General features: G+C 40.2%; 2 protein-coding genes across 3 annotated transcripts; both read left to right on the top strand.

The window, feature by feature from the left end:
- Positions 1-13,118: 13,118 nt before the first annotated feature.
- Positions 13,119-17,000, top strand: LOC130730150 (protein Dr1 homolog). 2 transcript variants are annotated; one of them, XM_057582179.1, is made up of 6 exons: positions 13,119-13,287; positions 13,374-13,459; positions 13,543-13,632; positions 13,963-14,057; positions 15,226-15,294; positions 16,620-17,000. In XM_057582179.1, the coding sequence occupies exons 2-6, from the start codon at positions 13,405-13,407 to the stop codon at positions 16,767-16,769; spliced, it is 459 nt and encodes a 152-aa protein (XP_057438162.1). In that variant the 5' UTR covers positions 13,119-13,287; positions 13,374-13,404; the 3' UTR covers positions 16,770-17,000. The 2 variants fall into 2 exon arrangements, with proteins under 2 accessions (XP_057438162.1, XP_057438093.1); XM_057582110.1 differs by having other exon boundaries at positions 13,121-13,287; positions 16,617-17,000.
- Positions 17,001-17,141: 141 nt separating this feature from the next.
- LOC130730075 (protein MIZU-KUSSEI 1-like) lies at positions 17,142-21,554 on the top strand. The gene has a single exon (XM_057581994.1). It carries the CDS (start codon positions 20,457-20,459, stop codon positions 21,255-21,257), a length of 801 nt encoding a protein of 266 aa, XP_057437977.1. The 5' UTR covers positions 17,142-20,456; the 3' UTR covers positions 21,258-21,554.
- The last annotated feature ends 2,603 nt before the right edge of the window (positions 21,555-24,157 follow it).

Here is a 24,157-nt window from a genome sequence, read left to right as displayed (position 1 = left end):
TGACCATTTTGGAATCCACCGAGGTCCGGTAATCCGCCGTGTATTAACCTCAAAATGAGTGCATGAATGCAAGTGATTAGCCAACCAACGTCTCCGACCTCACTCGACACGTCGTCACGTGTTCTAGCTAACTTATTGTCTCTAAAAAGCCTACCCTAAGGCAAACGTCGATTCTGCGACAAAATGAATTAATCAAAAGAAGAAGAATGTACTTTGGAACTCATGGTTCCCGGCTAAACTTTAGATAGCCAATCAATAAACTGCTCATCGAGCGAAAAGGTATCGAAGTACTTGGAAACTTATAGTCTCCGGCTAAACTTTAGATAGCCAATCATTAAACTGCTCATCGAGCAAAGAGTTTTCAACATACTCGAAGACTTGTATATTTCCTCAAAACGTGGGCTCGACGACACTTCTCGTATTTCCCAAACTAATATTCAGGCCCTAAGCTCTTATCTAAGGGTATTATTATTGTTCAAAGTATTTAGAAGTTGATTAATGTCTTATGAGTTTTCCGTGATAAAATAGTTTTCATTTTAATCTTAAAATTCTTCCTAAGAGTTTTCAGAGATCCCAAAATCTCAAATAATTCCCTGAGAAGGTCTCGATCCATTAAAACATAACAAGGTCCGAACTCCGTTCGTCCTTTAAAACTCTCTCAAAATCTCATAAAAATTCGGCATGACTTGCCCGTAATCCTCGCTTTCCAGAAACATAGGCACGAGTGGAATAGCATCATGAAACAGCTCAACCAATAGGCATAAACAGCATATTCCAACACATCCTAAGTTAACCATGTAGCACATAGCATGTGAATCATTTAGCACACAATATCATGGCATCAAGTACTCAACAAGTCCGGCCGAAGCCTCAGAAATCATTTCAGACATTTAGCAATTAGGTGCATAACACATAAATCAAGTCGAATTTCATCGACACCTAAAGCATTATCTAGTAATTCAGAGAGTTGCCCTCACCTGTAACTCCTCCAGCGTTTTCCTCACAACCTCCTCCACGTTCCTCGCCTTGATCTCCAGGAAACTCCTCAAAAGAACCTTAAGCCAAAATCACAGAAATCAACACATTGAGTCAGGAACTCAGCAAGCAATAAGTCCTAGGGTTACACGGTACATTACAAACTCTGTGGTACGACAATCTAACGCGTTAAGACAAGTTTTCGAAAAAGTCGGATTTCCTCCCCCCTTGGTATAGCTCTCGGCCACTTTCCTTAATTGGGAGGGTCGATTTTTCTTCGATCAAACTTGGTTCCTAGGTTAACATACGCCGTAACTAAGACGGTTCTAAGCTCGGAAAAATTTTCGGATCGAAAACTGATATAGGGGTAGTTTGGTCATTATTTTTAGCTCAAAATTTCAAAATTGGATTTTTGAAAAACAGATTGGATGGAGACGTCCACAACGACGTTTATGACGACAAATCCTACTAGCACTAAGCCAAGTCGATAGATTAGAGCTTAAAGGTTGCGACTTTACCGAAAAATGGGTATTTAAGGTAGAAATTGATCCCGGCGGCATTTCGTCGACATTTGACAAAATCTAATCCGCAGAACACGCTCAGGAGCATGCAGGGAAGAAGTTTAGACGCTGAAATCAGCTTATTTGGACAGTTTTACAAAAAGCTCCAAACTTTGAGCTCAGAAAAACATAGAAAAAGTCGACAGATCTGACGATCAGAAGTGAGATATAGTTTACCTACCTCAAGGTCTTCGATTAGCAACGATCGGTGAAGAAAATGGGCAAAGATTCGCGAAAATCCGGATCCTCTCTTTCTCTCTAGCTGCTCACGGTTTTGGGGGAGGGAAATGGGTATTTTTTTTTGCAAAAAATCTAATTTTCAAGCTATTTATAGGTTTTGGAAAAAGCGGAAAAATGATTTTTTTGCGATTCCGATTTTTCCTGCGCGTTCCTCTGCGCATTCTAAGATAGGTTCTGGCGACAGAATTCCAGAACTCAAAACATGATTCTTGGAATTAAACCAAAAGATCCAAAATCGGCATAAGTCGGTGTAAGTCGGTTTATCCCGAAAAACTACTTTTTGCAGTGATCGTCGGATGAGAAAACTTCCTTCTGAAGAAAGATTAGGAATGATGAGAGAAATAGGAGAACGCGGGTGGAATCTTCATTTGAAGCTCCGAATAGAAAAAGTCTTCATCGTCTGTCGATCTTAGGTTTCTCGAACTATCAGGGATTCCGTTTCGGCAAACTTCCGAGAATTGGAATTTGACGTTCGTACTTTCCAGGATTTTGCATCGAAATGATTGTTTAAGGACGGAAAAGAGAAGTTCTAACATTTCTCTGAGGATTTTTGGAATTAGTTTCCATCGTGTCCTTAAGCGTAAATTAACTATTCACTAATACCTTTGACCTAGGATTAAGCGTATGTTAGTCGTGCTATAACTCTTATCGGTTTTTCGATAAATTCTTGGACTTTTCCTGAACCTTTTTCCTTCCCAAATTTATCTTAATCAAATAACTCTTTTATTTTATTCACTTATCCAAAGCGTTAAAACTTGGGCCTTACATTACTACCCTCCAAAAAGAAAGTTTCGACCTCGAAACTTAAGGGTCAGTAAAAAGTTCTGGGTACTGTTCCTTGATCTTTTCCTTCAGCTCCCACGTCGCATCGCCGGTGTCCTTGTTCCAAATAACCTTCACTAACTCGATCTCTTTTCCCCTCAACTGCTTTATCCTTATGTCACCAATGTTGATTGGCGGTGTCTCGAAAGACAAGTTATCCTTCAACTCAATGTCATCCAGCTCGATGACGTGCGTCGGATCAGCAATATACTTCCGCAGTTGTGACACATGGAATACATCGTGAACGTTTGATAGAAAAGGCGGTAGTGCGATCTGATAAGCTACCGGTCCTACACGACGAGTAATCTGATAAGGTCCAATGAACTTTGGCGTCAGCTTTCTTGACTTGATTGCTCGACCAACTCCCGTAGTCTGGGTAACTCGCAGAAACACATGATCTCCTTCTTCGAATTCCAGGGTTCTGCGCCTTTGATCTGCATAGCTCTTCTGTCTACTCTGAGAAGCCTTCATCTTCTCTCTGATCTGTTTAATCTTCTCAGTTGTCTGTTGCAGAAGTTCCGGTCCTACTAACAAATTCTCTCCATCTTGATACCAACATAAAGGTGTTCTACACTTGCGGTCATACAATGCCTCATACGGTGCCATACCTATGGTCGTATGAAAACTGTTGTTGTATGTGAACTCAATCAGTGGCATTAGGGTATCCCAACTGCCCTTGTTGCCTAACACGCAAGCTCGTAGCAAATCCTCCAATGATTGGATAGTTCTCTCTCAGTTTGCCCATCAGTCTGTGGATGATAAGCAGAACTGAATCTCAGCCTCGTTCCCAAAGCATTATGAATAGCTCCCCACAAATGTGAAGTAAACTTCGGGTCTCTATCGGAAACGATACTTGTTGGCACTCCATGAAGTCGCACAATCTCCGCTATATAAATCTCCGATAGCTTATCCACGTTGTACGTAGTTCTCATAGGTATGAAATGAGCCGACTTAGTCAATCGATCCACGACTACCCAAATCGAATCATATCCTTTTTGAGTTCTTGGCAACGCCACGACAAAATCCATCGATATGCTATCCCATTTCCATTGAGGTACATCCAAGCTCTGTAGCATACCTGAAGATTTCTGATGTTCCACCTTCGCCTTCTGACAGATTAAACATGCAGCTACATATCCTGCCACTTGTCTCTTCATCCCTGGCCACCAAAAATTCACCTTCAAGTCCTGATACATCTTTTTCATTCCAGGGTGAATGCTCAACTTGCTTTTGTGACCTTCGTCCATAATCAACCTTCTCAAGTCAGGGTTGTTAGGTACGCACACTCTATCCTTGCATCGCAGGATATTGTCACTCCCTACCTTGAATTCCGGGTCCTTACCCTGAATTACTAAATTCTTATTTTCCGAGTAAAAATTCATCTTGTAACTGTTGGTCTCGGATTTCTTCCATCAATCCATTGGTGATCTTGATCATCCCAAACTTCAGTTCTCCCTCAGATGCTCTCACATCTAAGCTCAAATCTCAAAATTGTTCCAGCAGTTGCAGCTCCTTAACCATCATTGATGAGATATGCATCTTCCTGCTCAATGCATCAGCAACGACATTAGCCTTTCCAGGATGGTATTGTAAGGTAAAATCGTAATCCTTGAGAAATTCCATCCAGCGTCGTTGTCCCATGTTCAACTCCTTCTGGTCAAACAAGTACTTTAAGCTCTATGTCGTCCTGCTCGACCACTCGTGTCGGTTCTATGTTGGAAATAACATTGGTTGACGCTACGCGCAATTGCACAACCTTAACCACTTGATCCTTTACTTTTGTTCGTCCAAAAATTCTGCTTAAACTCAGTACACCTCTGGCATTCCAGAGTGAATGTTCAACCTGTCCTCGTGATCTCCACTCATGATTCAAAACTTAACTCGATCGCTCTATAACTCATAGACGAACTATTCCCTTGGAATCTACTAGTCCATTAACGTCGATTCCAACTTCGTAACTATCCTCATTCGCACCATGAAATCAATCTTCTACTTAGTCATCACTCAAAGTAAAACTCGACGTGAGTCTTAATACCTTGTGCATCGCTAGACCCAGTCCCTTTTAACCTCCATTCATCAGCAACTTATAAGCTAATCATCATCTTAATATCTTACAATCCATCATTGTCATCTCCCCTTTTTCGAGACTTCCTTTACTCGAACCATAAAACCAACCTTCACTTATTCACAACCCACTTTACAATTACCTAAAATCCTTAACACTTCCCCCAAATCCGAACTTATTCCCTAGAAGATCAAACCATAGCTGTACCTCAGGAAACTTAACTAGTCATTTTATCATCCGATCCCTCAACATTCGGAGGTTTAACTACAATCATTAATGCCAACACCACTAAATCTCTGATTCGAACATGATTTTCACCTCCCAAGGTCAATCTTAACCCTTAAATCCTCACTTAACTTAGTGAAATTCACTTGCTAACCCCAGCATGCAATATCGGAATCCATAACCAAGTTCCATTCACTCTTAGACTCTAAGGAATTTGTCCACATATAACAACCTCAAGTATTTATCTTAATACTAACTCTTTATTTCCGTAACTAGATCGTCCTCCCATCAATCCGATACTTAGTCTCTCGATCAAGACCTGACAAACCTTGAGTCCTACGCACTTAAGACAAGAATTCATGGACTTAAAACCTAAACTTTCACCACGTTTGGACCTCAAATGTCCTTTAATTCTTCAATACTTCTTAAATGAATATCCATTTCTTAAACTATAACTCCTCCCCAAAGGAAATCAATTACTTAACAAAAACTTTACTTCCCGACTCCACTAATCCTCGATCCAATCAAATTAATTTTACCAATCCATCTATCAAAGTCCATTGCCAGTTCTGATTCCGAATATCACCCCCTCAATATTAAGTTGATCAGGCCTAATACATCGAAGGTGAAGATTTAGAAAAACCCACTGGAACAGTCAATGAGTTCCTAACATCCAGCAGTCACAAAGATCTTGATATTAAATCCTCAATGATGCCGCTACGGAACTACACGCTCTCGACATCATACATATACTATCCATACTGAATCTCCCTGAGATTCATCCTTCAGCTTCTAGCTTCTTGTTAAACGCATCGGTGCAAAACTACTTTCTAGGCTTAACGTGTTATTCTAAACCTCGTGTAACTTCTATAGTTTAAACACGAGCAACGGTCAAATAAAGTATTATTAGGCGTAATAACTATAAAGTCAATGCTTAAACAATTTAAGTAAAATTGGTGCGTCGCATGTGCTACGAGAGTAATGGAGCGTATTATACTAGAATGAGAAAGAATAGTTAGAAGGTTACCATCGTTCTTGCGCTCTCCTTTGACTAATTCGTCAGCTCCCTCAGCCTCTTCACCATCCATGGTGTATACTTTTCCTCTAGCAGCAGGGTGCTTTCCCCTTGCAGTGTTAACAGATGGTTCAACCTTGGGTTTCTTGCAAACCACGGCTAGGTGTCCCACTCGGTGGCAATTAAAACACCTTGGTCCAGTCGCTAAGCACCTGCTAGCAAAATGCCCAATTTCCCCACATCTGTAACATGACACTTGTTTCTCTGCCCTTCTAGCTATGGCAGAAAACTTGCCTTTCATCCTGTTGTCAGACGGTCCCGCCTGAAACGTCTTACAGTTCACGGCCAGATGCCCTATCTGGTTGCAATTGAAACATCGAGGCCCTTGGCCCAGACATGCATTAGCATAGTGCCCGTTCTTTCCACACCTGAAACATGTCACCTCTGGGTGTGCTGATTGGCTTCTTGCCCCTGGAGTGGCAGTAGTCGAAGACTTAAAAGATCTTGGGGTAAAACCCCTCCCCTTCGGATGCTGATATGGCCCCAACTGACGGTACTCCTGAGAACCTGACCTCACTGGTCCTCCAGTTCCAGCTCGGTCCAACCTACTTTGCTGATACTTGGACGCCTCGATTAGCGGTTGAGGTCGTTCACGTGCCGCCTCCTCAGCGCGTCTGTAAGCGTCCTCAGCAGCCTGATTCATCATTGCCTCAATCATGGTAGCTATTGCCTTCGCCATACGGTCAGGGCTCACCATCCTATGCTTAGTCAACAAACAGTTAGTACTCATCATCGGATAGCATCTAACATACTATACAATATGATTAAGCAATAACTTCAATCAATTCTAAGCGACAAATCGCTTGGCAGACAATCAATTTTTACTCTTTGCAGAGTCACACAACCTAGCACAGAAGACCTATTCCCCAAAGACTCCCGAAAGACTCGACAAGCTCTGATACCACAATGTAACACCCCGATTTCGGTGGCGTCACTTTAGTAACCAAAAAGAAATACTTAAGCGGAAAAATGTGAATTTTTTTTTTTTCGATAATGTAAGTAAAGACAGAAAGAGATGAAACTCTAAAACGAAGATAACAGAACTAATATACAATATGATTACAGCCCCCCCACTGTAAGTTGTAAACCACGTCACGAGTAAACCTCCAGTGACGGAAAGTAAAAGAGAGTAACGCCCGTAGGCAAAAGTACAAACCAAAAGAAAAGTCAAGTGTCCGCAACACTATCCCTCAAAATGAGAATGAGTTAGCCCAGATGGCCTAAAACAAGACCTCTTAGTCCAGCCAACTCTCTGTGATTTCCGTAAAGAGAACCACAAGAAAAGCTAAAGGTCGGGGACCTACCCTGCCCAAAACGAAAGACTGAACATCAGAGCCAAGACGCTACTCCTACACTAATCCCAACTATGCATCCCCAAGATCGTCGTCTGAATCTAAATCCAAGACGACTATGTCGATGACTGCATCGGTCTCCACAGCTGGTCGAGCGGGTTCTGCACCCGATCCCAAGTCTATAGCAGCCGCGACAGTGGGTGAACTAGTGCCTGAAGAAGTCTCTCCCACAGGCACCTCCTCCGAGGGGTACTCGTCGTCCGAAGGCGACGGTGGTGGTGGCACTCCCAGTCCAGGTCCGCAGTGTACACCCGGTGGCAAGTTGAAGCTGATAGTGTAGTGCCTCCAAACTCCGTGCGTCAGGCTTGGTATCCGGTCAATGCGATCCTCCATTATTCGCCCCGAATAGATAGCTCGGTGGCCAGCGGGGTCGACCACCCATGAGCCCGGGGTGTCTTGGTCCAACATCTCAAACCTGGCCCCCCCCGAAGGGACGACCGTCTCGTACCAGTCCGCCATACTCAACTGACAATGGCGTAGTCCGCCCAAACACACACAGAAGACGCGAGGGTCAACTCCAAAGAATTATATAAATAATAAAACCAGATATATAAGGTAATAATTATTTAGCCTCTCAGGCTTATACGTCTAGGGATAACATCCTAGGGTTGCATATATCACAATGAATATAAAGATCATAATAACAATTAGCATGCCTCAAGTAGGATAAACAGGTACCAATCACACTCAGCAACTAAGTCAGCATGTATGTTGCATGAAATGCAATGCTGGGTAACAAAATGCATTCCGGAAGAAGGATGGACACCATCGAGTCAGCCCTAACACCGGCCAAAGTGGGACCATTCCGCTCGGGCGTCTCTTACACCACACAAAAGTAGTCAGATCAGCAGTGAACCCGTAGGTCTGCCATTCCGTCTGCTACTAAGGACCACCGTAGTGTCCTAAATATGGAAATCCGGGTCTTATGACCATTTTGGAATCCACCGAGGTCCGGTAATCCGCCGTGTATTAACCTCAAAATGAGTGCATGAATGCAAGTGATTAGCCAACCAACGTCTCCGACCTCACTCGACACGTCGTCACGTGTTCTAGCTAACTTATTGTCTCTAAAAAGCCTACCCTAAGGCAAACGTCGATTCTGCGACAAAATGAATTAATCAAAAGAAGAAGAATGTACTTTGGAACTCATGGTTCCCGGCTAAACTTTAGATAGCCAATCAATAAACTGCTCATCGAGCGAAAAGGTACCGAAGTACTTGGAAACTTATAGTCTCCGGCTAAACTTTAGATAGCCAATCATTAAACTGCTCATCGAGCAAAGAGTTTTCAACATACTCGAAGACTTGTATATTTCCTCAAAACGTGGGCTCGACGACACTTCTCGTATTTCCCAAACTAATATTCAGGCCCTAAGCTCTTATCTAAGGGTATTATTATTGTTCAAAGTATTTAGAAGTTGATTAATGTCTTATGAGTTTTCCGTGATAAAATAGTTTTCATTTTAATCTTAAAATTCTTCCTAAGAGTTTTCAGAGATCCCAAAATCTCAAATAATTCCCTGAGAAGGTCTCGATCCATTAAAACATAACAAGGTCCGAACTCCGTTCGTCCTTTAAAACTCTCTCAAAATCTCATAAAAATTCGGCATGACTTGCCCGTAATCCTCGCTTTCCAGAAACATAGGCACGAGTGGAATAGCATCATGAAACAGCTCAACCAATAGGCATAAACAGCATATTCCAACACATCCTAAGTTAACCATGTAGCACATAGCATGTGAATCATTTAGCACACAATATCATGGCATCAAGTACTCAACAAGTCCGGCCGAAGCCTCAGAAATCATTTCAGACATTTAGCAATTAGGTGCATAACACATAAATCAAGTCGAATTTCATCGACACCTAAAGCATTATCTAGTAATTCAGAGAGTAGCCCTCACCTGTAACTCCTCCAGCGTTTTCCTCACAACCTCCTTCACGTTCCTCGCCTTGATCTCCAGGAAACTCCTCAAAAGAACCTTAAGCCAAAATCACAGAAATCAACACATTGAGTCAGGAACTCAGCAAGCAATAAGTCCTAGGGTTACACGATACATTACAAACTCTGTGGTACGACAATCTAACGCGTTAAGACAAGTTTTCGAAAAAGTCGGATTTCCTCCCCCCTTGGTATAGCTCTCGGCCACTTTCCTTAATTGGGAGGGTCGATTTTTCTTCGATCAAACTTGGTTCCTAGGTTAACATACGCCGTAACTAAGACGGTTCTAAGCTCGGAAAAATTTTCGGATCGAAAACTGATATAGGGGTAGTTTGGTCATTATTTTTAGCTCAAAATTTCAAAATTGGATTTTTGAAAAACAGATTGGATGGAGACGTCCACAACGACGTTTATGACGACAAATCCTACTAGCACTAAGCCAAGTCGATAGATTAGAGCTTAAAGGTTGCGACTTTACCGAAAAATGGGTATTTCAGGTAGAAATTGATCCCGGCGGCATTTCGTCGACATTTGACAAAATCTAATCCGCAGAACACGCTCAGGAGCATGCAGGGAAGAAGTTTAGACGCTGAAACCAGCTTATTTGGACAGTTTTACAAAAAGCTCCAAACTTTGAGCTCAGAAAAACATAGAAAAAGTCGACAGATCTGACGATCAGAAGTGAGATATAGTTTACCTACCTCAAGGTCTTCGATTAGCAACGATCGGTGAAGAAAACGGGCAAAGATTCGCGAAAATCCGGATCCTCTCTTTCTCTCTAGCTGCTCACGGTTTTGGGGGAGGGAAATGGGTATTTTTTTTTTGCAAAAAATCTAATTTTCAAGCTATTTATAGGTTTTGGAAAAAGCGGAAAAATGATTTTTTTGCGATTCCGATTTTTCCTGCGCGTTCCTCTGCGCATTCTAAGATAGGTTCTGGCGACAGAATTCCAGAACTCAAAACATGATTCTTGGAATTAAACCAAAAGATCCAAAATCGGCATAAGTCGGTGTAAGTCGGTTTATCCCGAAAAACTACTTTTTGCAGTGATCGTCGGATGAGAAAACTTCCTTCTGAAGAAAGATTAGGAATGATGAGAGAAATAGGAGAACGCGGGTGGAATCTTCATTTGAAGCTCCGAATAGAAAAAGTCTTCATCGTCTGTCGATCTTAGGTTTCTCGAACTATCAGAGATTCCGTTTCGGCAAACTTCCGAGAATTGGAATTTGACGTTCGTACTTTCCAGGATTTTGCATCGAAATGATTGTTTAAGGACGGAAAAGAGAAGTTCTAACATTTCTCTGAGGATTTTTGGAATTAGTTTCCATCGTGTCCTTAAGCGTAAATTAACTATTCACTAATACCTTTGACCTAGGATTAAGCGTATGTTAGTCGTGCTATAACTCTTATCGGTTTTTCGATAAATTCTTGGACTTTTCCTGAACCTTTTTCCTTCCCAAATTTATCTTAATCAAATAACTCTTTTATTTTATTCACTTATCCAAAGCGTTAAAACTTGGGCCTTACAAATTTAAAAATTGGGTTAATCGTCTACTTGGTCCCTGTCTTTGTCTCGCCGTCTGAAATTAGTCCCTCCCGGAAAATTTGCAAATCTGGGTCCTCTCGTTTGCAATAAGTCTGGAGCAGGTCCTCGCCGGAGCCCGGAGCTCCGGCGAGTGATGAATTGGCTCGCTGACTGGGATAAAAACGCTGACGTGGATTTTAAAAATAAATAAAAAATAAAAAAATAAAATAGAATTCAGATTTATTAATCCAATTAACTAAAAAAATCTAATTAACTATCTAACCCTAGTCTAATTCACAAAATCAATTTACCAAAATCAAAAAAAAAAATTGGTGAAGTTAAACACATCTGTGTTCCTGCTCCTCATCTCCATGTTCATCATCTTCATCTTCTCCATCACATCATCTTCTTCCTCATCACCTCCTTCAACAGATCCGTGTTCCTGCTCCAGCTTCTTCACCCGCAACCCACCCTCACTTCTTCCAAAACAGAGCTTCTGAACCCATCCCTCCCTCACCCGCGACCCACCCCTCCATCTGCTATGGCCATCCGTTTCCTGCGGTGCTGGATTTCTTCTTCCATGGTTTCTCTAACTGGGGCAGCTATGGTGGGGATTGGGGTTTTTTGTTTTCTGGAAATTGATTGTATTTCTGGATTTCTTCTTCCATGGTTTTTTGTATTCCCAATTTTTTTTACCAAAGGAATGTTCCAGATCTGCATCCCTTCTGGTTGATTTGGGGGTTTAGGTTCGTGGCATAAGATGATGGCTGGGCGAAGGGAAATGGTGATGCGAGAGGGAGATCGAAGCAGTATGGGTAAAAATTGAAACTTGAGCAAGATCTGAACCTTTCTCTCTCGATCTCCTTTCTGCGCCTCTCCCTTCTTCATCTCTCTCTCTCTCTCTCCCTCTCTCGATCTTCTTTGGACTACAAGGTTGCAGGAAGAGGAACTATGGCTAGATTCCACAGTTGAACAATTTCTCTGGTTTGATGGTGTTATTTTACGGTGAGGGATTCTGGGTTGAGTTTTTGGGATTTGGGTCTTGATTCTGGGTTTAAGTTGCAGGTTGGGTTGAGATGAAACTATTGACTGGCTAGGTTTGTAGAAAAAGTTGAAGATGAAGATTGGGGTTTTGGAAGAGGTGGACACATGCTAAGATGGAGAAAATTTGTTTCAGAAAAGAATTGATGAGAAATGGTAGAAGATGATGATGAAGAACGTAGAAAGTTTGTTTTTGTGAAAAGATTGTTGTGATTTTTATTTTTTACTTAATAAGTTTAATTTTAATTAATTTGGGTTTTTAATTTAATTTTCTGATGTTTAATTTATTTTTTATTTATTTTTAAAATCCACGTCAGCGTTTTTATCCCAGTCAGCGAGCCAATTCATCACTCGCCGGAGCTCCGGGCTCCGGCGAGGACCTGCTCCAGACTTATTGCAAATGAGAGGACCCAGATTTGCAAATTTTCCGGGGAGGGACTAATTTCAGACGGCGAGACAAAGACAGAGACCAAGTAGACGATTAACCCTTAAAACTTTTAAATATGAGAAACTTTTTCATAAAATATTAAAATCTTCTTTTCAACTTTAGAGATTTCTTTATGTATATGTAACGTGAGATTTTGTTTTATATAAAAAGTATCATTATATTTTTTTAAACAATCATTATATTCTAAACTAATTGATTGATATTATGTTAAATTTCAAATAAAATCAAATGAGATACCAACCGAATGCATTCAGTTATAAATGGAGAGGAAAAATTTCTGCACCTAAAATTTATTGCCAAAACAAATCTATGTTGGCTAATTTGAAATCTATGCAAAATTATTTTTGTCGGTTTAAGGTTCGTAAATTTTGTACAAAGTCTGATATATTGCTATTTTATGACTTCAAATAAACAAAATGATGTCATATTTTATGATTTATCTTTCACAACCCTAATTTGTGCTACTATCACATTCTTTTTTCCCATGATTAATATGTGTTTATCATCTGCTTTATTATAATTGTTCTTACATTCTTAGTATGTTAAATTTTTTATAATTTAAAATATTGATCGATGTATAAAATACAATAGACACATTCTTTTTTTTTCCATGATTAATATGTGTTTAAAATATGATCGATGTATCAAATATAATAAACATATTCCCCGTGCAACGCACGGGTAAAAAAACACTAGTATGTTAAAGAAAATACCGGAGTTAGGTGATGACCAAATAGAAATAGAGTTTGTTGCATGGGCCCCGAAACATGGGGAATACGCGCACGATTAGCGCGTGGTTCGACGCGGTTTTGGTTCGCTCACCCTAACCTAAGCAAAGGTTCATGACGGAAGCAAAGAACTTTGATTGTCGTCCTTATCCATCCAGTTGAACAGCACCATCATCATCATCCATCACCATGTCCTTGTTTTCATAAATGCATCCATCATCAACCATGTTCTTCATCTTCATCTTCCCTCAACTTCGATCTTCAAATTCAATCACTTCACTTCTCAATCGGTGACTTCTCTCTCTCTCTTTTTCTTCTTCAGATCTGATCTTCCTTCCCTTCTTCGTCTTCTTAACCCTAATTATTCGATTTTCAGCTCAAATTAACAACACACAAGAAGAACAACCATGGAGCCCATGGATATCGTTGCCAAAGCCAAGGAAGACGCTTCGCTCCCTAAAGGTACCAACCAACCCTTTTTTATTTTTTTTTCGAGAAATTGTTGAAAAAATTAAAAATAATTTTCTCGATTTCTATCTTTACAGCAACAATGACGAAAATTATTAAGGAGATGCTGCCCCCGGATGTTCGTGTCGCCAGAGATGCCCAGGATTTATTGATCGAGTGTTGTGTAGGTTAGGGATTTCGAACGAACGTTTCTTCATTGATTTTGTTGCTAATTTGATTAATATCAAATGAATTTCATTTAACAATCAAGAGTATTTTGAGAAAGTGTGTAAAAGAATGGGTGACTTCTTACTTGTATGCGCTAATGATCTCGATGAGACTCAAAAATACCAACATTTGTGGATTGAATGCGTAAATTGTTATGGATTAAATTATAAGAAACGAGAACTTTGTTTTGTTGGATTCACTTAGGGTGGCTCTTTCCTGCTTTATTTATTATATTCATAGTTTACACTTCTACTGAATAAGGTTTTATTGGGTGGCCTGTGTCATTGTAGAGTTTATAAACCTCGTCTCGTCAGAATCCAATGAAGTCTGTGGCAGAGAGGAGAGAAGGACAATTGCGCCTGAGCACGTATTGAAGGCTTTAGGGGTATTTCCTCAAATATTTAAACTGTTGTTTGTCCAAAGTTTTCATGTGACTTATCTCCAATTTAGATTTAATTCGTTATGTGGTCTCTCCATGGATGTCCTGCATTTCAATTTGTATCTCGAATCTTGAATTCTGTCTTAACTCTTACGAGTGTTTCTTGCGTTAACATGTATCCTTCTAATTTTGAAGTGCCTGTTATTCTTATTTTTCTTTGTGTTGTAGTTTGATCATGGCAGGCTGTAACATAGTATCAGTTTATATTAGTGTAATTCACTTCCTTGATCATATACGGTGCCTCAGTGTTTAAATTCACATGCTATTTAATTGATTTTCGTCATATTTAGAGCTTTAAATAGTTGGTGAACATTTTAACTGTTGGAGGCTGCACACGATTATACAATTTATAGATTTTGTATAGATTTACATTGTATGTAGCATCATTCAGTGGTATCTTGATGAACTGCGGTAAGTTTGGCTGAGAAAAACACCATTAGATTAAGGTTCTTATGTTGAACTTTAAAAGGATTTGGATTAATTATTATTAGGTGTAATTAACAATTCCATCTTCCTGATTCTTCTAGAAACTGATGTGCAAAGTGGTAATTTTGCTTGATAGTCAAAAATTAAACCACAATGAATTCATTTTATTCATATCTTCACTAAAACTTGAGTACTGCTTTCCGGATCGTGAAATAATTTTTAGTATTACCACATTTGGCTGTCCTTTGCTACTTACTGCTTTGTCCGTCTTAAATGCCTCTACTTCCCACTTACAAGAATTGAAATATGTCAACTCATAATAGATAGTTCCTCATCCTGAAGCCAAAGTTGTTGATGGTCTTCTGTTATAACTTATAACAAACCATGTTTTCATACAAATGTTTGATAATTGTTAATACCAATTTGTATCTTTGTTACTGTCGAAATGTAGGTTTTATTTTGTTTTTATTGCATTTAAGATTTTGTTTGGAAATTTTTTATGAAAAAGTTTGTTTTTTTAAATGATTTATTTTCAGTTCCAAGTTGAAGTCTTTTATACACAGGATAATTTTATTTCCTAATGTGATAAGCACTCATAAATGTCATATTGTCAAGATGGTCATATTGTATGTTTTTACTTTTTAAGCATGCTGTAAAACAGTTGTTAATTTGTACATGTTTTTAACAGGTTCTTGGATTTGGTGATTACATTGAGGAAGTCTATGCAGCATATGAACAGCACAAGTTGGAGACAATGGTAATTGTTTAATGTTGACAGCTTATTTGCATGTTGAATTGCTAAAGTGATATTCCCTCTGTCCCTAATTATAAGACCCTTTAGAGACATGCTTAGTGTCCCTTTATATAAGACCCCTACTAGATTTTAGAAATATTTATTATCATTTCCCATGTATGCTCCTTGTATTTATTATACTTTTGTAATTCTTAAATTTTGATTACCACTAATAATCAATGCTTTTCCACACTACTCAATACATTAATTCAGGGTAAATGTCGAAGATTGTTTAAACTTTTTTAAAACCAAGACATTAATTAACATCATTACATGTTTGCTTAATTAGCGTAATTGTCTTTTAAGAGAACCTTATAATTAGGGACGTAGGGAGTATAATATAAATTTGATGTTTTATAGTCATATGCAGATTGTTAATAACCATGAAAAATTTATGAGTGGCCTCCGTGAACCATTTATATGCTTTTCTGATCATCTTTGAACCATGCTAGTTGGAAGCTGATTATCTGTTTTCCAAATTGGTATCTTAAGGGAGCACCTGCAGACCTTATTGATGGCCCTCTAAAGAAACCCCAAGTGTTCCCTTCTAACCCTTCTGGTTGGCTGCCTGGGAGAGTGATCCATGAAATGTTTATCTTTGTATTTTATTGTTATATACATTGGAAAGATGTTAATGGGCTGATAACTTCACTTTGCTTCTCTTCCCTTGTCAACGCCTTTTGTTGTGTAGTTTTTGCGAACCTTGCATGTGCTGTTGCACTATCACAGTCCAATTTCCTTTATAATTGGTAGAGGGGCCTATTAAGACAGTTTTATGTGGGCAAACTTGCTGGAAAGAACCTAATGGGCTGATAACTTATGCTCATTTCATCTTATCTGCATTGTGTTTAAGTTTACTTTTAAAAGCACAACGTACACTTTTTTCTGCCGGTGAAATCTAAGTCTTCTAAGATTTGTGATTCTCCGGTAGCCTGTTTGATCATTCTATGCTTGTGGGGCTGTAAGATATTTTAGTAGGCTTTGAAGTACACAAGTGGCTGTTCGTTGTAGTTGACTGGAGATGGATTTCGTCGCCCGTCGGGCAAAGTGATCGCATCTGGCTTGAGTTGATGGTCTAGAATCTAGATCTTGTTTTTTGTTTTTGGGTATAGCCATATAGGGTCTGGACTCTGGATTTCATTGTGGCCATTGCGAGCCATGAAGACCCGGATGCAGGAGGCTGCATGTATTGTTAATCACTAACTGGAAAAGTGAATTTTGAATCTGAAAATTACTTTGGCAAAGAAAAAAACTGTTTTTTTCTGATATATCTTGTTACCTTTCAGCAGGACACTCTTAAAGGTGCCAAGTGGAGCAACAGAGCTGAGATGACCGAGGAAGAAGCGTTAGCTGAGCAGCAAAGGATGTTTGCAGAAGCACGTGCTAGGATGAATGGAGGGACCATTACTTCCAAGGAGCCAGATGCTGACCAAAGTTAAGAGAGCTAACCTTTTAGGATCTTTATTTTCTTGAGCATAGGCAAGCATCTCTGACTCTTCTCTGCGTTAATTTAGTTCGATTTGCATAAAACCCATTCACTAGTTTGCTAGCCTATGTGGATGTGCTGGCCATTGTGTTCTTTTAGTGATCCATATTTGTAAGTTAATGTAATTAAAAGAGTTCATTTAAATCGTGGTCTATTTAGAATTACCTGTAAATTATTTCATTTACCTGTTGTGTCTCCTACGCTTAAAAGCCTTATAGCTTTAAAAAAAACTCAAACTTGGCTTAATTATATCTCATTCATGTAGTTTTATTTGAATGAATTTGTAGTACGAATCTGTGGTCTCTTATATAACTAATTTATGAAATTTGGAATCAACATGCTTTGGCTAATTCTCTTCCAATGATAAATTTAGGAAGTGATTGAAACAGTTTATACATTTGACCAACTCATCCCTGCCTAGCCGTAACACACTTCTGGAAATTCTTTCTGTAGGTGATGTACTGATTTCCGTTTCAAATGCTAGTGTCGTCTCCTTCCTTGCTACCTATCAAATTGTTTGGATATGTTTTAGCCAATTCAGAATCGACTTCAATTTTTGGGTGTTTGGTAGTTTCTTTTAAAATTTTATTCTAATTCCATAATCAATTCTTATATGAAGTCCCTTTTCACAACATATCTTGTTAGGTGGATATATTAAATTGAGAGATTTCACAACATTACCTTAATAAAGTCCCTTTTCTTGTAAACTGGTCCAAACATAAGTTACGTTACTTTCAACTCACGTTTATCATAATCAATTTTTACCTAAATAATTTATCTACAATAAATCTTGACAAAGGTAATCCAAATAGGCGCTAAGGAGTAGCTTCTCATTTTTAGTGTGTTTGTATTGGTGGTGGTACACTATCCAAAACAAGTTTACAAGCTAAACTTTATTGCTTCTCTTGATTATTTGGCTTTCTATCACCTTGTTTTGTATTATAAGGTGGCCCGACCAAACTCGAGCGATCGGTACATGCGGTGGGTACATTTCCAGGTTTCATCATACCTAGCGATGTAGACATGGCGCTGCTCGATGCTTCCATTTGCTCGCTTGCCTTGGCATTGCGGGGTGTGGAACGTTTAGTGGTGTTGGGTCTACTGTACGTGAGGGTGTATGAGTTGTGTTTGGGTTGTTTTTGCTGGCTGGCTCCATGCTTTTGCATCGAACGGTTGGCATGCAATCTTGTTTCAAGTGAACGTCCCTTTTAGTTGCGTGATTGCGGTTCCTGTGTTGACTACCTCTTGAATGGTATTCGTGTGGCTTGTCGGATTTCGTCCATCCAGACCTCCTCGAGGGGGTTCTGGGGGATCTCGAGGTGATGCATGTGTTCCACGTTTGCGATTCATTCTTGAAGCAATTGTGGCGCATATGTTTTTGTTGCTCTCTCGGATGTGGTGCATGAGATGAAACATGGGAAATTCTTCCATGCAGTCCCTTTAATCTTAATTACCTAAATAATTTATCTACAATAAATCTTGACAAAGGTAATCCAAATAGGCGCTAAGGAGTAGCTTCTCATTTTTAGTGTGTTTGTATTGGTGGTGGTACACTATCCAAAACAAGTTTACAAGCTAAACTTTATTGCTTCTCTTGATTATTTGGCTTTCTATCACCTTGTTTTGTATTATAAGGTGGCCCGACCAAACTCGATTTCACTGCGGTACAAGGAAAATTGCAATCATTTTTATTTGAGTTTGAATGCTCTCGTTATAGGATCATATTATTGAAGAGAAATAGAAACAACTTTCTTGTACAGTAACTCAATTGTGAGGTTCAATTATTGTAACATCCCGATCTGACGACTGGTTTTACAGTAACAATATGAGTCTTTTCAGTGTGCTTTGTCCTCACTCACGCATTTTTCGGAAAAACTTGCATGAAGTCACCCATCATAATATTGCTCCAAGGCAAGCACACTTAACCTTGGAGTTTTTATAAGTTGGGCTTACGAAAAGAAGATGCATCTTGTTGTTATGAGTAGTACCAATTAAATCTTTTATGCCCTCCTCAACTGTATAGTCTCATACTTATACAGTCTCGGAATACCTCTTATTTTGGTGTGAGATCGATTCATTCATGTGCCCCTTCGCTTAGAAGTCTGCCAGGAGTTGTTTCTTGTCCGTGCCTCACTGCACCGACGATCACTCCCCGCACTCGTCGGTCCCGGGTGTTACATGCCCACCAGCTTCCGCTTGGTTCGTCCTCGAACCGCATCGTACTGAGAGAGATTGACTCTGATACCATTTGTAACATCCCGATATGACGATTGGCCTTATGGTAACAACACGATTCTTTTCAGTGCGCTTTGTCCTCACTCACGCACTTCCTAGAAAAACTTCACAGGAGGTCATCCATCATAATATGGCTTCAAGGCAAGCACACTTAACCTTAAGAGTTTTTATGAGTTGGGCTCCCGAAAAGAAGATGCATCTTGTTGTTATGAGTAGTACTAATCAAATCTTTTATGCCCTCCTCAACTGTATAGTCTCATACCTATACAGTCTCATACCTATACAGTCTCGGAATACCTCTTATTCGGGTGTGAGATCGATTCATTCATGTACCCCTTCGCCTAGAAGTCTGCCAGGAGTCGTTCCTTTTCCGTGTCTCACTGCACCGGCGATCACTCCCCGCCCTCGTCGACCCCGGGTGTCACAATTATATTTAAAATTCTTTGTAGTTAGACTTAGACTTGTTTTAATTACCAAAAAAAGAAGACTTAGACTTGTTTTTATTACTTAACAGGCGAGGATTTATATCCTTTTGGCAGTTTAACTCGTGATGCCTGTTCAATTAAAATGGTTTTGGGTTAAGGTGGAGATTTCTTGTTAACCAAATAGGATGAATAATGTTTCCTTTACATACCAAACACACTACACTCGTGAGATATATGAAGGAAAAATAGATATGATAAATGATGTGATAGAAATAGAAGAGAGATATGAAGATAAAATTAGTGAAAATAAGATGAAAAAGAAAATGAGGTGTGAATGAATTAATACTATATAATAGATATAATAGGATAGAATACTTTTTGTTTGTGTGCCCAACAGAGAGGTGTCAGCTCGTAGGTAGGTGTAATGTAGTCTCTGCAGCCAGCATGAGCCACGAGGATTCAGTAACTCTTGACATGATGTCATCACCAGGAACAAGACATGGATGCAGAATGGAGTGACGAGGGTATGTCCAGATCCAACAGTGATAGCTCTGTGTTTGGCTTTAATCTTTATCCCTTCTACCGTTTTGGGGCCTAAGTCAAAAGATATAGTCACGCAGGCACAAAATCCCCTCTCCCTACCCCACCAGAAAGTGAAATTACAAACACATTTTGTCTCCTTAGATTCCCTTCTTTTCCTAGCAGTAAGTCACTCTATCTATGTCTGATTTCTGTCCACCGTAATTTTACATTCATGGTGTATTTAACTACATTGATAGATGGTGGGGACTAGCCATATTTCTTTTGTCAGGATTCTCTTACACTCACTATATACCAAAGGAGAGGGGTGGACTTACAAGGAACCCAATTGATTAAACTAAGGCCTCACACACACATTCATCAATAGTAACAAAAAAGAAGAAACTAGAATCTCTCTCAGTCTATCTGCCTTTACCACCATCCCTTTGATTTTCTCTCGGATGAGTAGGGTCATGGCAAGAAGCTCTCAGGACATGTCTAAGAGGCACTATCACTGGTCAAGCAAGGTTGGAACTGAAGATGGTGAAGTGCCCACATCAGAATCACTCTCTACACAGGTGAAGAAAAAAGATGAAGACAAGGTTGCTTCAGTAGTTCCTGCAGCAACGTCCACTGCACAAGCAACAAGGAGGAAGCTGCAGGCAGTGGCAATCTCCAAGCTTCGCTCTGCTCTCACCGTGTTTGGCAAGAACCGCTTGAACTTGAACACTGCTCTTGGCCTTGGTTCTCGGGTAGTTGGCACCCTCTTCGGATACAGACGCGGCGGGCATGTGCATTTCGCGTTTCAAAAGCACCCGACTTCGCAACCAGCTTTTCTGATCGAGCTTGCAACCCCGATGAGTGGTTTGGTTCGTGACATGGCGTCGTCTGGGTTGGTTAGAATTGCTCTAGAATGTGACAAGGAGAAAGAAGCTGCAGAGAAGAAATCCAAAGCTCTGAGGTTGCTGGAAGAGCCTCTGTGGAGGACATTCTGCAATGGCAAGAAGTGTGGTTTTGCTGCCACAAGAGAATGTGGGCCTAGGGAGTGGGATATCCTCAAAGCGGTGGAGCCAATTTCAATGGGTGCGGGTGTTCTACCAGGAAATAATAATAATAATAATAATGAGGAAGTGGGTGAAGTCATGTATATGAGGGCTAAATTTGAGAGAATTGTTGGGTCAAGAGATTCTGAAGCTTTCTACATGATGAATCCTGATACCAATGGTGCTCCTGAGCTCAGCATTTATTTGCTTAGGGTCTAGAGGTCCTTAGCAAGCAGTGTAAGTTAGTTTTCCTGCTTTTTCTTGTCTTTCTTCTTAGTGCATTATTCTGGATCAGTGGGTTATGGGTATACTACTTGCTTAGCTTTGAAATCATGAAATAGACATCTAATTCTCTTCAAAGTTCTTTCTATTTATTTTCTCTCTTACTTGAGGTAGAAGAAGTGGGGTTCCTGTGTTGTTTGTTGGAATAGGCTTGCAGACTAAGTTTATGTTTAGATACATTGTGGAAAATTACGGTGTAGCCAAACTTACAATTGGTAGAAGCAAATTGCCATAGCTTTTGTGACTTAATTTCCACAATTTTATCATAATTTTCCACCATTGTTAGGAGTAACTAGTAAGTCGGAAAGTGGGGGGAAAGAGTGGGTAAACAAACACAATACTTAAGAGCATGGTGGTGGTGAGGCTGGGTCATGAAAGGTGTATATGTATAGTGTAACACCCCGAATTCCAGGTGTCACTTTAGTAACCAAAAATAAACTTTACGCGGAAAACAGGTAATTTTTTTTTTTGTTTTCTTTCCTTTAAATCAAAGTGATAAGAAAGTAAAGACAAACCCCAACAACTAACTAACCGATATACAACATATATACATGTACAGCCTCAGCTGCACTCCATGTCACGCGCACTCGCAGTGACTCCAAAGCAGTGTGCCCGTAGGCAAATATATACAGACCCAGAAGTGTAAGTGAGAAAATTATAATTACAAACCACTAGGAGAAAGTCGGCCTCAATATGGCCTAAGCAAAGACCCCTATGGTCCAACTGACTCACTGTGATCCCTCAGTCAGAGAACCACACGAAAAGTCATGCGTCGGAAACCTACCCGATCCCAAAAGCAAAACGAATCAGAGCTCTACACAAAACATGACGCCTGCCCAAACCTAACCTCCCAGTGCCAAACCCACAACGATCTGAAGTCGGCAAGTTGAAGCTCAACTCCATGCGCCATAGAACTCCTTTCGTCAGACGTCCACGCTCGTCAGTCCGGTCCTTCATGACCCTTCCCCGATACGTCGCCCGGTGACCAGCAACATCGATCACCCAAGCGGTGGGGCATCCCGATCCTGCAGCTCATATCTGATCCCCCCCCGAGGGAGAGACCACCGAGAACCAGTCGGCCATCGACATCTGGCAGCAGGCCGACCGCCCAAACACAAACATACAAACAAAGCCAAGGCGCTAGGGTCAACTCACAGCAATAAGTACATATACACTCAACATGTGACAGGGTATATATATAAGTTGTTATATAAGCATATAAATAATCCTAGCATGTTATGGCTCTAACATTGCTTCAATAAACAAACAGCACACAGTCTCAGTCAGCATGAATGTATGCGTGAAATGCACAATATGAATCCGGATTTGTGACGCGTTCCCGTTCGCCACAAGTGAAGCATTCCCGTTCTTCACTATGGATGGACCATTCCCGTTATCCATCCTGGATGAAATCCATCCTGGATGAACCATTCCCGTTATTCATCCTTGGTGAACCATTCCCGTTATTCACCATATGATGAACCATTCCCGTTATTCATCATTTATGCAAGGTGAACCATTCCCGTTATTCACCATGATATGCACAGGTGAACCATTCCCGTTATTCACCCGATTGAATGCAACGTGGTTAGCCAAACAACGAATCGCCCTTACCACGAAAGTGTTTAGCTCACAACCCAATCTCAACAAACCCATGAGTTAGTGTCGGTCAATACAACACAACTCGGAGTAAGTGTCGGTCAATACAACACAGCTCCACCAACAAGAATACACAAGGGTCTAGTGTCGGTCAATACAACACAGCCCAAACAACAAGAGCGCTAAGTGTCGGTCAATACAACACCGCTCCAACAACAAGAGAACCCAAGGGATTAGTGTCGGTCAATACAACACAACCCCATCAACAAGAGTACGTAAAGTACTCGGTGACTTTCAATCATCACCATAGCTCACCTTAGTGGCTTTCCCCAATTCCAATAACTCACAACAAAGGTCGACTTTTCCCCGTCTTTCGTAAATATTTTCCCCTTCAGTTTTCCTATACTTAAACGTTAATAAAAATGAATTCAATTCAGATTAGTCAGGTTATGAGTTTATTTCTCAAAATCTAGGTTTCCCAAGTCTTTAGTTTTCGAAATTCTAATCCTTCTACGTTTTCCGAAAACCAACCACCCAAAAGAAGTTTCCCGGGGAAAGTCTAAGTAAACCAACAAATACCAACCAGGCTAGGTCTCAAACCCCTCATTTGGACTTGCCTAGGGTTGCTCATCCAACCCGAAATATCAAAGATCACCAGATCAATGAATCTCCACTCCGAAATCGCGTCAAAACGCACAATCCAACAATATCACAATATCACAAGTTATGGAAAAGCATCATAACATCAACTCATCATCATAAACAACATCAGATAAAGCATAAGTCGAATTTATCGACGCCTATCATGCAATCATAGCTAATATGTAAGTTGCCCTAACCTCGAGCTGTTCCAGCTTCGCAAACAAAGTTCTCCTCAAACAATTGCTCTGAGTCTTCCAAAGTTCCCTCAACTGAACCTCGGAGAAAAACAAAGCATAATCCAAACAAAATCGATTAGTTCGATCGCAAAACAATACATAAACGATAGACAAAGCATTAAAGCTTCAGAATAGGACAATCAGGTACGAAAAGACAAGTTTTCGAAACCGAAAAACTCCCCCCTAAAGGAAATAGTCCACGACCTCAAAGGAAAAAGGGCTTCGGCTCTTTTTCTTTGATCAAATCAATTCACAAGGTAGTTTTAGGATAAAACTAAGGCAAAGAAACTGTCGGAACAATTTTCGGACAATCGGGTCGAAATATGACTATCCAGGGGCATTTTGGTCCAAAATAAAGGC

The sequence above is a fragment of the Lotus japonicus genome, chromosome 1 (assembly GCF_012489685.1).
Source record: "Lotus japonicus ecotype B-129 chromosome 1, LjGifu_v1.2".
In the NCBI taxonomy this organism is placed as follows: domain Eukaryota; kingdom Viridiplantae; phylum Streptophyta; class Magnoliopsida; order Fabales; family Fabaceae; genus Lotus; species Lotus japonicus.
Note: the sequence above shows the minus strand (reverse complement) of the source record. Positions and strands in the feature narration are given on the sequence as shown.